The 12,674-nt window shown below is 54.6% G+C and overlaps 1 protein-coding gene across 2 annotated transcripts; it reads right to left on the reverse strand.

Annotated features, from left to right (window-relative positions):
• Nucleotides 1–848: 848 nt before the first annotated feature.
• TRNP1 (TMF1 regulated nuclear protein 1) lies at nucleotides 849–7,436 on the reverse strand. Of its 2 annotated transcripts, XM_089898401.1 has the most exons (3): nucleotides 6,315–7,436; nucleotides 2,936–2,981; nucleotides 849–1,765 (listed from the first exon to the last, which is right to left on the reverse strand). In XM_089898401.1, the coding sequence occupies exon 1, from the start codon at nucleotides 7,200–7,202 to the stop codon at nucleotides 6,486–6,488; it is 717 nt and encodes a 238-aa protein (XP_089754527.1). In that variant the 5' UTR covers nucleotides 7,203–7,436; the 3' UTR covers nucleotides 849–1,765; nucleotides 2,936–2,981; nucleotides 6,315–6,485. The 2 variants fall into 2 exon arrangements, with proteins under 2 accessions (XP_089754527.1, XP_089754524.1); XM_089898398.1 differs by lacking the exon at nucleotides 2,936–2,981 and having other exon boundaries at nucleotides 852–1,765.
• Nucleotides 7,437–12,674: the final 5,238 nt, after the last annotated feature.

Genomic DNA, 12,674 nt, shown 5'->3' on the forward strand with positions numbered 1-12,674 from the left:
AGGGGAAGGCTGAGGGAGTAAATACCCAACCCCACAGTGCTCTCCAAGCAACAGTCCACTCTCCCGCTGTGACCCATGGTGGGTGGGGGGAGCTCCAGAGGGGGAAAAAGCCTTGCAGTGAACGTTAGGGAATGGAAGATAATGCCCTCAGACAGTTGCATATGTCAGCCCTTCCAGTCCCACCCTCCACCCTTCTTCAGGCTCTGTGCCCTTGGGAGGCTGACCTCTACGGACTGTGCATCAATGGCCCCCTTGTTCCCTGCCTCTCTGTTGGGTTCAGCCAATGAGAGTCCCCAGCAAGAGATACTGGAGGGAGGAGGAGAATAAGGTGTTTATTCCCCCTGCTCCCTTCCCATCAGGTCACTGTGGTTGCCTACATCTCTCAACCAGAGACCACTGCTCCCGTCAGGGGCCCTCTCCACACAGCTGCACTCTCCGGGTCCATGTGCCCTCCCCTCCCCTCCCCTCGCCTCTCTTACCCCTTCAGGCCCAGGAGTTGTAATGGCTTCTCCCTGTTGCTAGCCCTGGAGAGCTGCATATACCTTGTTAGTTTCTTAAGCCCAGCCCCCATCTTTGGAAATAGTCCCTTTTTAAGTCTCTGCCCAGTTTGAGGGTGCTGTGTCTCCTGCTGGGAGCCTGAGTGACAGACAGGTCCATCCATTCACCAGCACGGTCACACACAATCCTCCACGGATCACCATGCTGCCGTCACACACAATCCTCCACGGATCACCATGCTGCCACGTTATCGCAAACGCACTCTCGCATCCCTTTGTGTGTAGTTTCCTCAACACATCCTTATTTGGGGAAGACTCCATAAAGAGGGTCAACTTTGAGCCAGGTCAAGGGAGAAGTCAGCCTACAAATCAGTAAGCAGGCCCAGATTGCCAAACGAAACCAAACAGAAGCTGCTCACGGAACTGCCAGCTTAAAGAGCCGTGACAGACACACAAAGAGGAAAGGCGGCAACGCCACTCACAGAGTAAACCTCAAAACCACGCATGCTTGTCTCACATCACTGAGATTTATTCTTCCTGAATGTATACATCAAGGAACTGACCCTATATGCGTTCATTTTGCGGAACTCTACAAGTTCTGGGTTCTGTGTGAGTCAGTGTGGCCCCCTTCCCTCTACCATCAGGATATTTGAATAAATGTGCTCCCTTTTTTCATTTAAAACTTAGAATTATGTTGCCAACCCCTCTTCCTGAGAAACAGGTGTGTCCCCCGGGAGCCAGCAGCCCATTACCTTTCTGAGGGGCCACAGGCACGTGCCCACCTGGAGAGGGCAAGGACGGTGAATGAGGGGTACTGAGGGATTGCTTAGAGCAATGTTTCCCCTCAAACAGGCCTCCTGGTGCTGTTAGACTGAGAAGCAACAGCATCTACCAAAATGGGGACCCCAGCTGCACTGTGACTTGTTAAAGAATGATGACATTTCTAAAAGAGATCCTTTTCACTTTCACATTGGAAAGCTTTGCTGCACTCTTAAACAATCTGACTGCGTCTCAAGGACTTGTCGTAACGTCTTCAGTTGTACAGTGTAAGCCAAAGTCAAATGCAGCATATACAGAGAAGTTCATAGTATCGGCAACTTCCCCAGAATCCAGCCCCTTGCCACTGTGAAGTGAAGGGCTCCTGTGAAGTGAGGAGGGTGCCATGCTTGTGTAGGGTCAATGAGAGGAGTCTTCCTGAAGGAGGTGCCCAGGGAAGGCGCAGAATCCAGGAGTCAGATCGAGTCGAGGCTCTGAGGAGCTGGGAGGAGCTGGAAAGAATAATTTCAAGAGCTTTAACTGTCTCTCTCCCATAGCCACCCAGCCCCACCCAAACCCTTTGACATCTACTTCCTTTAGAGGGGCCACTGTGGACAGAAGGTGCAGGGGCAATATTTTGGAATCAGGCTCCACTCGCTCCTACCCTGGAAGGGGTGGGGGCTCCTGGGGTGAGCTCCCTCGGGCCTCTGTCCTTGGCTGGGATCCCCAATGGTCTGAGCAGCTGGAATGGAATGTTCCTGGGATGAAAGCCTGCCCCTCCTCCACCTCTTCCCTTATGGAGCTCCTCAGGGACTGTCATGGGGGGGAGAAGGGGGACTGTTCCAGGGATGCCTGATATGGCGTTGCTCTGGAGAAGCAAAGGCCCACACTGCCTGGGGCTCTGTCCTGGCAGCTTCTCCTGGGCTAGGTAGGTTGGCTCCACCAAACATTTACAGACCTCCTCTATGTGCTAGGCACTTAGTGTGACCTCTCATTTAATACTCAGAAATAATCTCCTCCCTAACTCCCCGTAAAACACACACACACACACACACACACACACACACACACACACGAAACTGGCTCAGAGAAGGGAAGTCATTTGCCCAAGGTCTCCCAGCTGAGAAGCTCCAGGTCAGGACTAAATCCCAGGTCTGTCTAGTTCTAAGACGGGACACTTTCTGCCCCACCATGGAGCCTGTCACCCTCTTCCTCTGCCATCCCAGGCTCTTTGCTCTCCTTGGCACCAAACACGCCAGCCCACGTATGCAGGGAGAGGAGGCAGCCTCCAAGGCAAGCCCAGGCCCTGAGCATCCTTGGCCTGCCCTTGCCTGAAGCCAGGTGTGCTGACTCAGCCTGACTTACCCCCAAAGCCCAGACAACCAAGCAGGGGAGCCAGCCTCTGGGGGTGTGCCCAGACCTTGGAGGGGTGGCAGAAGATGCCACCTTCTGCCACCCCTCCAATGTCTGATCACATCCCTCCCCAGAACCAAGGACCAGGGTTCACTGTACCCAGACTCAAAGGGTGAGAGTTCAGAAACCCTCATTAGCCTGATAAATGGAGCCCTCATTAGCCTGATAAATGAAAAGCCACATAGCCTAATGTTTAAGGTGTCCCCCACTCAGAGGTTCTATGTCCTTGGGCAAGCCACCTGCCCCCCCCCGACCCTCAGTTTCCTCACCTGTGGAAATGGGGCTAACTCCTACTTTGCAGAGTAGCTGGGAGGACTGAAAGAGATAACGGGTGTAAAGTTCTTAGCACAATGCCTGACATAGAGGCGGTGGTTAATGAATTATGCCACAACCAAGGAGTCCCTTCGCCCATCACTCCTAGCCAGCGTGCGGTCAAGGTCTAATGTGGGAAGAAATAGGCTGGGGATCTCCCAGCTTTCCCAAATATCTCCTCCCGTGCCGGCTGTAAAGCATGGGAGGAGGTAAAGGCTCTGCTTCTCCTTCAGCTCGGAGAAGACTGGGACCCTGGGTTTTTCTCCAGGGACCTGGCTGTTAGGGGAAGGGAGCCTCCTAGAGACTGCCCACTGCAGACCTGGAGCACTTTAGCTGTGAATTGTCGCTTCAGCCTAATCTCTAGGAAGCCACCTTGATTCCCAGGTGGCGGCGGGGGCGGCGGCAGGATGGGGTGTTCTGATCAATTATCAGTGTAACACATCTGGGAGGAGTGAAACTACCCTGGGCTTTTACTCAGACGGTGACGGCCAACAGGGGCAACCTCTCTCTCCAAGAAAGTCTTTCCTGATGGTCCTTCCCTCTGAGGTCAGAGGTCCGCCCCTTCTCTAAGTGACCACCAGTACCCACACATTCTGCCAGACCTTTAAAGCTCAAAGCCTGAGAAGCCTGGGCAACAAGGGAAGAGGCTGGCTGGAGGCGGGGACACTGTGGGTTCCCAGCCTGCTCCAGGCCTTGCCCGCACGCCCGGAGAAGCAGCCCACACTGCCCTCTGGTGGCGCCACCCAGAGGCGCCTCACTTGTCAGGGACCAGCCAAGAGAGCGAAAGGGCTCATCCAGGGGAGGGGCAGGTCCTGACTAAAACCCTGAACTGGTCTTCCAGCCCCTCACTTCCCTCAGCTGACATTCCAGATTCACTGGTGGCAATCAATGTCCTCACGGCACAGATCCCCCAGGATCCCCTGTACTCAGTCCAGTCCCCAGGGCTAGAATGCTGGGCCATCTAGAAAGTGTTCAGGAAGCCATGCAGGGTGGGGATGCAGTATATAACCAGGGGCTATAGTTACTTGTGAAGGCCTAAAAACAGCCCTCCAACATCGCCAGGGCAGGCTGCCTAGAAGAAGGCTGAGAGACACAAGTCCTTGAAAACAGAGACCCTCTGATTCAGGGCTGCTTCTTGAGCCCCTGGACTGAGCAAAGATCAATGTTTGTTGATTGAGGAGAATATGAAGCCTTCTAGAGGGGCCCTGGGTGGGCCAGACAGTGGTGGGAAGGTGACTTTTATTAACTGGCTGAGGAGTAGCGGACAGAGCACTGAACCAAGAGCTGGGGTTCAAGTCACTGAACACTGTGTGCCCTGGCCGAGGCCCTTAGTGAGAAGCGTGGGACATCTGGAAGTGGAGGGAGGGGACAGAGCTGCCTGTGACACTAGGACCAATCTCCATTTCCTACATATACCACTTTCTCCAGCAAGAGCCATCTCTAATTCCCTACCCGCCCCGCCCCCCACACCAAAATCAGGACAAAGCTGATTACCAATAAATCCCAGAGAAAGGCAAAATTGTGGTGACACAGAGCACTTTACACCATTAGCTAAAAGCTTCTCTGGACCAAGTGTCCCTCTCCCGTGCAACCCAGAAAACAATCAGTCCTGGCTGCGGCCCAGCACTGAAGCCTGAGCTCCTCACTGTGTCACCTCCAGGGAGTCCTTGTCCTTTCTGGGCCTCTAGACCCCAAATGACCCAAGTAGCTTTGGAAGGTCCTCTCCCTCTGGGGAGGCCAGAGGATGCCAGGGCCCCTCACTGCTCTCCCAGTCCACAAGCTCTCAGAGTCTGTGAGACCTCCTCCTGGACTTCCCTTCCCCAGCTAAGAATGGGTTCAGGAAGTCCTGGCTGTTAGCTGAGAAACCAGGCAAAAAGTTTGGTCTGGGGAGAGGAAGAGTTAGCTGGGGGAAGGACAGGTGAGGGCCCCTGGGTCTCTGCCTTTCAGAGCAGTGCACCTGACCCTGAGGACTCTGGGATTACACCAGATTCCTGTGACTCTTAATTATCTCATTCTACACTCTTCTCGCCATTCCTAAGCCCTGACATGAGGAGGGACAGCTACATTCAGAGAAGGACTGAGGAAACTGGCCCAAAGACAGGGCAGAGTTGTTCTAGGTCACACGGCAGACAAGCTGACACCAGTTCTATCTAGTCCCTGCCCCTGGACAGCAGAGAGAAACTGCGAGAAGGACACACACAGGCCTAGGACCTAGTTCTGTCCCTAGCTGACCTGACCTTGCCACTCCGTAAACTGAGGACTTTAAAGCAGCTCCTAGGCTCCGTCAGCAAAAGCAGTGCCTGTTTCTAGGTGTGATATAAGAGAATAAAACATTCTTCCATGATTTATGGAAAAAGACAGACCTCTGCCCTGTGTTAACCTCACTACAACCCTTCCAATAGGTGAAGAAACCCACATCACAGACTGATAAGTGAGGCTGCAGTCAACTCAGCCGGTGAGTAGCAAAGCAACAGCCAGGCCATTCACAGCTGAGTGGGGCAGGGGAATGGGGGGCCTGAAGGGCGTGTGGAAAGGAAGAGAAGCAGATCTCATTTCAGGTCTGGCCCTTTAAGGCCCCACTTTCTAGAATCTAGAAGCCAATGACATACCTGCCCCCCTGGGGCCTGTTAAAGGATGTCACCTGGCTCCATCCCTGGCAGAGCCATCTTAGTGACAGGTTGGGAGGGAGCCCCTAGGAGAGCCGGCAAAGCTTCAGGCAGTCACCAAACACCCCACCCTGGTCATCTGAGTCAGACTGTACTCTTAGCGAAGCTGCATGAGGGCCTGAGAAAAGACCTGTCTCCTAGAAGTGGAAGGTCCTAAGTATAAGTATGATGGGAGCAAATCCATAGCCTCTCTGGGATTCCATCTCCCCGAATGGGAAACAGGGGCTTAGGAGAGGAGAACTCAGAGGTACATCGCTGTGCCAGCCCCCACCCCATCCTGGGGCCTCATTATTCTGGCCTCCCGGAGGGTAGTGCCCGAAAGCAGCAGCCTCAAGGGCAAGACTCTTCTTACAGCCCCAAGGGACCCAGGAAATGTAGCGCTGGTGGAAGGTGAGGGTGGGGTGCTGCGTCAGTGCAGGAGGCTCCAACAGGTAAAAGTTTGCTGGCAAACCCCTTCTGGGATCTGAGCAGCCTCCATTTGTTCAACTCTATAATGGGGACTTGGTGCTACTACCTCATTCCGCCGGAGGTCTGGGAGTGGCGGCAACAGAAGGCGGACAGCTTTATTAAGGACCCAGCGGACTCCAGAAGCCCTAGGGAAGGAGGTCTGGAGCCTTGCACCGCCCCGCCCCGCCCCGCCCCACGGATGCACCAGCCGCTAAGACCGCACCTCAGTTTAGCCTTCTTTACTGGGCCCTCGGCCCCCCGACTGTCTCCTCCTGGGGTCGGGCAATCTGTCCATCCGCGTCGGTGACGCCGTCCATCCAGCCGGCGTCCACAATCCGTCGGTCGGCACCTCGGCGATGGCCTGTCGGGGTGGCCAGAGGTCCCGGCGCGGAGGTCAGCGCTGGGGGGAGGCGGGGCCGCGGGGCGGGCTCCGGCGGAAGGGCGAATCGGGCTCGGGGCAGTGGCCCCGCCGCAGGCGCCCGGCGCCCCAGGGCACGCAGCCGCCCAGACCGAGCGCAGAGGCAAGCAGCGCGGGCGGGCGGCCGCGGCGGCCGCGGCGCGAGCCCTTCTTGAGGCGTGACCCATGCGCCGCCAGATAGAGCTCGGCCTGCGCCACGCCGCCGCCCAGGCGGCCCAGGCTTTCGGCGCGGTGCGCCAGGCGCAGCTCGGCCGCCAGGAAGACGCAGTGCAGCTGCAGCACGCGGCTCTCCAGCTCCGACACCAGGCGCCGACGGCCCTCCACCTCCAGCAGTCGCCGCCGCGCTTCGGCCAGCTCAAGCGCGCGGCCCCCTGCCGCCGCCGCCGCCGCCGCCGCCGCCGCCGCCGCCGCGCCCGGGCCGCCGCCCGCGCCCCCTGCCGGCCCGGTGCGCCCCGCGCCCCCGCTAGCGCCCTGGCGCCAGCGCTGCAGCTCCTGCCCCTCGGCCGAGCCCGCCGACTCCTGGGTCACTTCGGGCTGCGGTGAGGCCTGAGCCGGGGTCGGGGTCAAGGTCGGAGTTGGGGACGGGGGCTGAGGGGAGAATAGGCGCTCCCCGGGCGGCGGCGATGGGGACCCCGGTTCCGCCGACCCTTCCTGGGCCCCCGGGCCGCAGGCGCTGATGCGGCAGCCCGGCATCCCCCGGCCCCCGGCGGTCCGCAGCAGTAGGTCCGCGGGTCTGGCCGGCTGTCCCCCACGCTGGGAAGGATGGAGGCCTCAAAACAGAAAGAGACGCGGCCGCAGCCCCCACACTAGCGCCAAGGCAGCCGCGGGTGCGTCTTATAGGCCATGGGGCGGAGCGAAGGGCAGCACAGCCAATCAAAGACTAGCATGCCCTGAACCCTCCTCCCCTGCCCCGCCCCGTCAGGACACTGCCCAAACCCTTCAGCTCCCTGGTCCTTCGACCCAGGCTGCTCTGCTAGGGCATCCAGTCCCTATCCACCTCCTCCAAATTTTGGGTGGAAAGGGGACCGCATCTTCTCTAGCCTGGCCCCTGAGTCATAAGCTCTAGTAGCTAGTGCTTATAAATCATGGACTCCAGTCCCCACCTGTGGTAGGCTTTTGCCTGAAGCCACACTATGTGACAGTGAAAGCCTGAGACACAACTCAGGAGGTTTGTCTCCTTGCACATACCAAACGCTGCCCCTTGGCTGAATCGGCTCTACCTGGTCTCCTGGGCCGCAAACTTCACCAGGACCACCTTCTCCAATCTCCCTGCGGCCATGGAGAGGTTAACACAGAGGGGCGACTGGCCTCCTAGTGGGGATCTGGCAGTGTTGGTTCCTCACCAGGCAAGCCCTTCACTTGCAGAACAAACCTCAGCACTGCTGCTGAGCTTGGCGCGGCTTTCGCAAATCTTGGTGGCCCCCCAGGGGAGCCCCACCCCTCAGTGGGCAAAATTCTTTCCAAGCCCCTGCTCCTGTCTGCTCCTCCCAGTAGGTGTCCCCACACCTATCACACAGCGGGAAACAGACCCAGAAGGTGTAGTGGAGCCTTGCCCAAGGTCCGTGGCTCAATCTGGACCGCCGAAAGGGACAAGCTCATCCATTCATGCCCTCTGGGAACTCAGATACCTGGGTCTCCTCACTGTCATTGAGGGGACCCTGCTTAACTGGGACTTTAGTCATACTGGCAAAACGATAGAACTGAGCTCTAGCCATTTTTCCCACAGCGGAAGTGATCTTGCCATACCCCCTCCAAACATTGACCCAGACAACATGGCACTGCCATCCACTTGAAAGTGCCATCAGAAATGAAAGGGCTCTGTGTTGGGCGGTGGCAGGGGCTGGAGGGCCAGAAACCAGCTGAGACCAATTGGGAAGAACTGCAGCAGACCGTGGGCTCAGGGGACCTGCTGAAAGTGTGGCCAGTGTGATTACCGCCCCAGGCCGAAGAGGGGGCTGATGGGGGCGCCGCACTGGCTTGATGTGGAGGAGAAGGAGGACGTTGGAGCACACCCCACCCCCACACCACCCCGCCCCACCTCCGCATCATGTTCTCTAAGTGCCTTAGATTGAGTGATTGGGATTCGTGGGCGAGACAGCTCGGCTCCTGAGAGGCAGCTCAGAAGGGGCTCAGAGAGGACGGTGAGGTCCATGAGGGGGCGTCAAGCTCAGTGAAGGGTAAGGGAGGAGGACTTTGAAGGAGGGAGTGAGGGGGAGGGTGTTCAGTGACGGGAGTAGCGGAGGCTCAGTGCAGGGCGAGGGGAGGGGCTCAGTGAATGTGATGGGCTCAGTGAGGGGAGAGGGGTTTAGTGGGTGCATTGGTGCTAGAGGCTCACAGAGGGAGAAGAAGGGAAATTCAGTGAGGAGGATGGGGTTCAGGGAGTCAGAGGGGCTCAATGGGGATGATGGAATACCCTGCTGAATGGTTCATCCCTTTGAATGGTCTCCTTTGTGTCATCAAACTTTGTGTCTTTCTCTGTGCAGAAGATCCCTCCCCCATCACCGTGGGGAGATCTACAGGTGTTTTGCCTGCATCAGGCAGATCACTGCTCCCAACTTCTGGGGATGAACCAAGAGGAACAAGACTAGGACTTATCCCTACCTCCCACCATCAGCCAGATCCAGAGAACCAGTCAGATCTGAGTTCAAATCCCACACACACTGCCCATCTGGGTTACCTTGGGCAAGTTGTTTCTCTGAATAGAAGGAGATACTCAACCTATATTTGTTGAATAGATGAACATTCTCTCTCCACAGTACCCCTAAAGGAGGGGCATCAGCAGCCTTTGTTCCTGATGAGAAACCAAAGCCCAGAGAAGTGAAGAGACTCGCTCAAGGTCACACAGCAGATAAGTGGCCAAAGATTCAAACACAGATGTGACCCACCCCAAAGTCATAGCTCACCTCCCTGCTGTTCTCTGATATGTCCCCTGTTCCTATCCTCTATGGCATTTCCCACTAGTCATATATAAGTATGTATTTATTTATAGTTTAGTTACTTAACAGTCTCTCCTTAGACTGGTTTTGCTTAGCATGAGATTCCCTGAAGTTAGGTAGAGTGCCTGGCCCCATAAGGCCACTCAAACGATATTTGTTTGAATTGAAAAATAATACAAGGGTAGACAGAGCTAGTTGAGAATAGAGAAGTCCCCTTGTTCATTCATTCATTTATCCATTCATTCTTTATTTCACTCACTCAACAAACTTGATCATTACCTTCTCTGTTGAGCTGGCTGCTGAAGGTGCAGCAGTGATCAGATGGGGCCCTGCCCTCAGAGAGCACACAGCCTAGGGAGGACACAGGTGACTGCAGTTCAGTGAGGTATCTCCTGGGATAGGAGAAACACAGTGGCTGTGCGAACGCAGAGCAGACACTGAGCTGGGTGGGGAGGGGATCAGAGAGAGTTCCCTGCAGAAGACGGTATTTAAACTGAGACCTGAAGGATGAATCGAAGTGTGAGATGGATGCACAGATGGCGGAGGGACAGGAAGGGAGAAGGATTCAGGGTAGGAACAGCACGTGTACAGGATCAGAGGTTAGAGAGCTTTGGCATCTGCCAGCTTCCTTCCCAGCTTCCTTAATTGCCCTGAGCTCCATGCTCCCAAGAATGGGCAGGGGACACAGCCAACCACCTCTTAGGGCACAACCAGCCTGGCAAACGCAACATTAGGAATTAGAAAATACACTTTTATTTATTATTTTTTTTAATTTATTTATTTTTGGTTGCATTGGGTCTTCATTGCTGCACGCGGGCTTTCTCTAGTTGAGGCGAGCGGGGGCTACTCTTCGTTGCAGTGCGCAGGCTTCTCATTGCAGTGGCTTCTCTTGTTGCGGAGCACGGGCTCTAGGTGTGCGGGCTTCAGTAGTTGTGGCACGCGGGCTCAGTAATTGTGGCTCGCAGGCTCTAGAGCGCAGGCTCAGTAGTTGTGGCTCACGGGCTTAGTTGCTCCATGGCACGTGGGATCTTCGCGGACCAGGGCTCGAACTCGTGTCCCCTGCATTGGCAGGCGGATTCTTAACCACTGTGCCACCAGGGAAGCCCTAGAAAATACACTTTTAAATTATAATGATTATTCTTTTTTTCTGATCTTCATCAAAGTTATGCATTCCTTTTGTAGGAAAGATAGGAGATAGAGAAAATACTAAAATATAAAAAAAAGAATAAAGAGGAAAGGCATCTGGAATTGGAGAGACTTGAATTTGAATTGAAGCTCAGTTCTTTCCTAGCTGCACAACCTTGAGAAATGCACTTTTTCTCTGTGAACTTCAGGGCCTGAGTCATGGAACCACTAATACTTATGGCACAAAGACATACAAAGATCAAGGATTTGTCCAAGGTCTCACAGCGAGTCATGTCTCTCTGTGATCTGAGTCAGAGACCTTGAAAGAGAAGAGGCAGCCCAGGGGGGACCTGGTTTCAGAGTCCTGTCCATTATACACACTCTCCTTCCAGGACAGCAGCCAGCGGAGACAGAACCTTACGGAGGGAATGGCAAGTGCAGCTGTGGCCCAAAGCAGGATCCACTCCATCAGCTGAGAGTGGGGTGGGGCAGGAGGTTAAGGCTTGAAAAGTCGACTTCTATCCCAGCCTAGAAGATTCAAGGCCTCTGCTCAGAGATCCAACCCCTCCCTTTCAGTCTCTTCCTGGCAACCTGGGCTGGCACCCTCTAGGATGTGATATCAGTTTAATAATTTAGCAGATGCAGACAAAGATAGCAGCTCTGAAAATAACCCAGCTAGGCCCCAGCCTCCATCTCCTCTTTCCTCAGCAGACTCCCCTGCCCTCCTCCCAAGGACTCTGGTTGCCCCACATACCTGTCAGTGCCCCTGCCCGCCAGTGGGCACCTGATCCAACACCTCTTCCTTCTTCCAAACTTCTCCTCCCCCTCACCTCCCCTTTCTCTCCATTCTCATATTAAGAGCTTTTATATTAATTAGAGCTTAAAGGAATCTTGGGCTAGAAGTCAGAAAACTTGAGTTTATTTCATCATGTGGACTAGAGCAAGTCCCTTCTCCTTGCTAAGCCTCTGTTCCCACATTTGTCAAATGAAGCCGCTGGATTCCTAAATGTGGCATGAACAGCATGTTTGGGTGGGGGGAGGACAGCAGCTCAGACAGGGCACTGGATATCTTTCCCAGGAAGTCACAACTGCAGTGTCAGCCATCTCAGTCAACAGCACTGCAACCCATCCTGCTACTCCAACCAGAGAGCTCACAGGTTTTCTTTTTTTTTCTTTTCTTTTAAAATTTCTCTTGTGATGAAAAATTTGCCCTGGTTCTTATTCCTAGAATAAAAGGCTGTGACTTGTGTTCACAACGGATGTAGGGCTCTGTTCGTTCCGTGTGCTTTTGGTGCTTCATCACGTTTCTGACAAGTAGGAGTTTTACTTCCCTCTGGGAAGTTGGAAAGAGCAATACCCCTTCCGCCTGGAAGCTTTACTCGAATCACCCCACCTTTATGGGTCTCAGTTCTCACAGCTCTAAAATGGCCAGGTGTTGAAGGGTAAGAAGGACAAGGTTAGATTCCATGCTCTCTAGATTGTAAGCTCCAAAAGGGGTGAGTTCGAGTCTGCCTTTGTGCATTCATTCAGCAATGTAATTAGGCACATACCATGTACCAGCCACTGTGCAAGGTGCTAGGGGCACACCAGTAAATAAGAAAAGCACAAACCCTGTTCCCACAAAGCTTACATGTCAGAAACCAAACTAATTAAATCCCAAGAAATGTGCCAGGAAGGAGCAATAAAATACCTGCCAATATTTACCTAACACTTACTCTGGGCCATGTACAGACTACCTATCCTTTGAGGCATACTATTAACACACCACATTTTACAGATAAGGAATCTGAAGGACAGAGTGGTTAAGTAAATGCGACCAAGGCCACATGGTCAAGGAGTGGCCAAGCTAGGATTCAACACCCAGGCAGTCTGCCTCCAGAGCCTGTTTTCAATCACTAGGCCGTAGTGCTTCCCTAGAAATCATGAACAAGATCTAATCTGGTGACATGAGGGACTTCCCCGGGACTTCCCTGGTGGTCCACTGGCTAAGGCTCCATACTCTCAATGCAGGGGGCCCAAGTTCGATCCCTGGTCAGGGAACTAGATCTCACATGCTGCAACTAAGAGTTCGCATGCCACAACTAAAGATCCCGCGTGCCAAAAC

Source organism: Delphinapterus leucas, chromosome 1 (assembly GCF_059928025.1).
Source record: "Delphinapterus leucas isolate spDelLeu-1000000601 "Yukka" chromosome 1, BTC_Dleu_Yukka2, whole genome shotgun sequence".
Classification (NCBI taxonomy): domain Eukaryota; kingdom Metazoa; phylum Chordata; class Mammalia; order Artiodactyla; family Monodontidae; genus Delphinapterus; species Delphinapterus leucas.

What these genes read in the sequence shown, in the direction of transcription:
- TRNP1 (XM_089898401.1), bottom strand. Translation starts at nt 7,202, where the DNA reads ATGCCGGGCTGCCGCATCAGCGCCTGCGGCCCGGGGGCCCAGGAAGGG.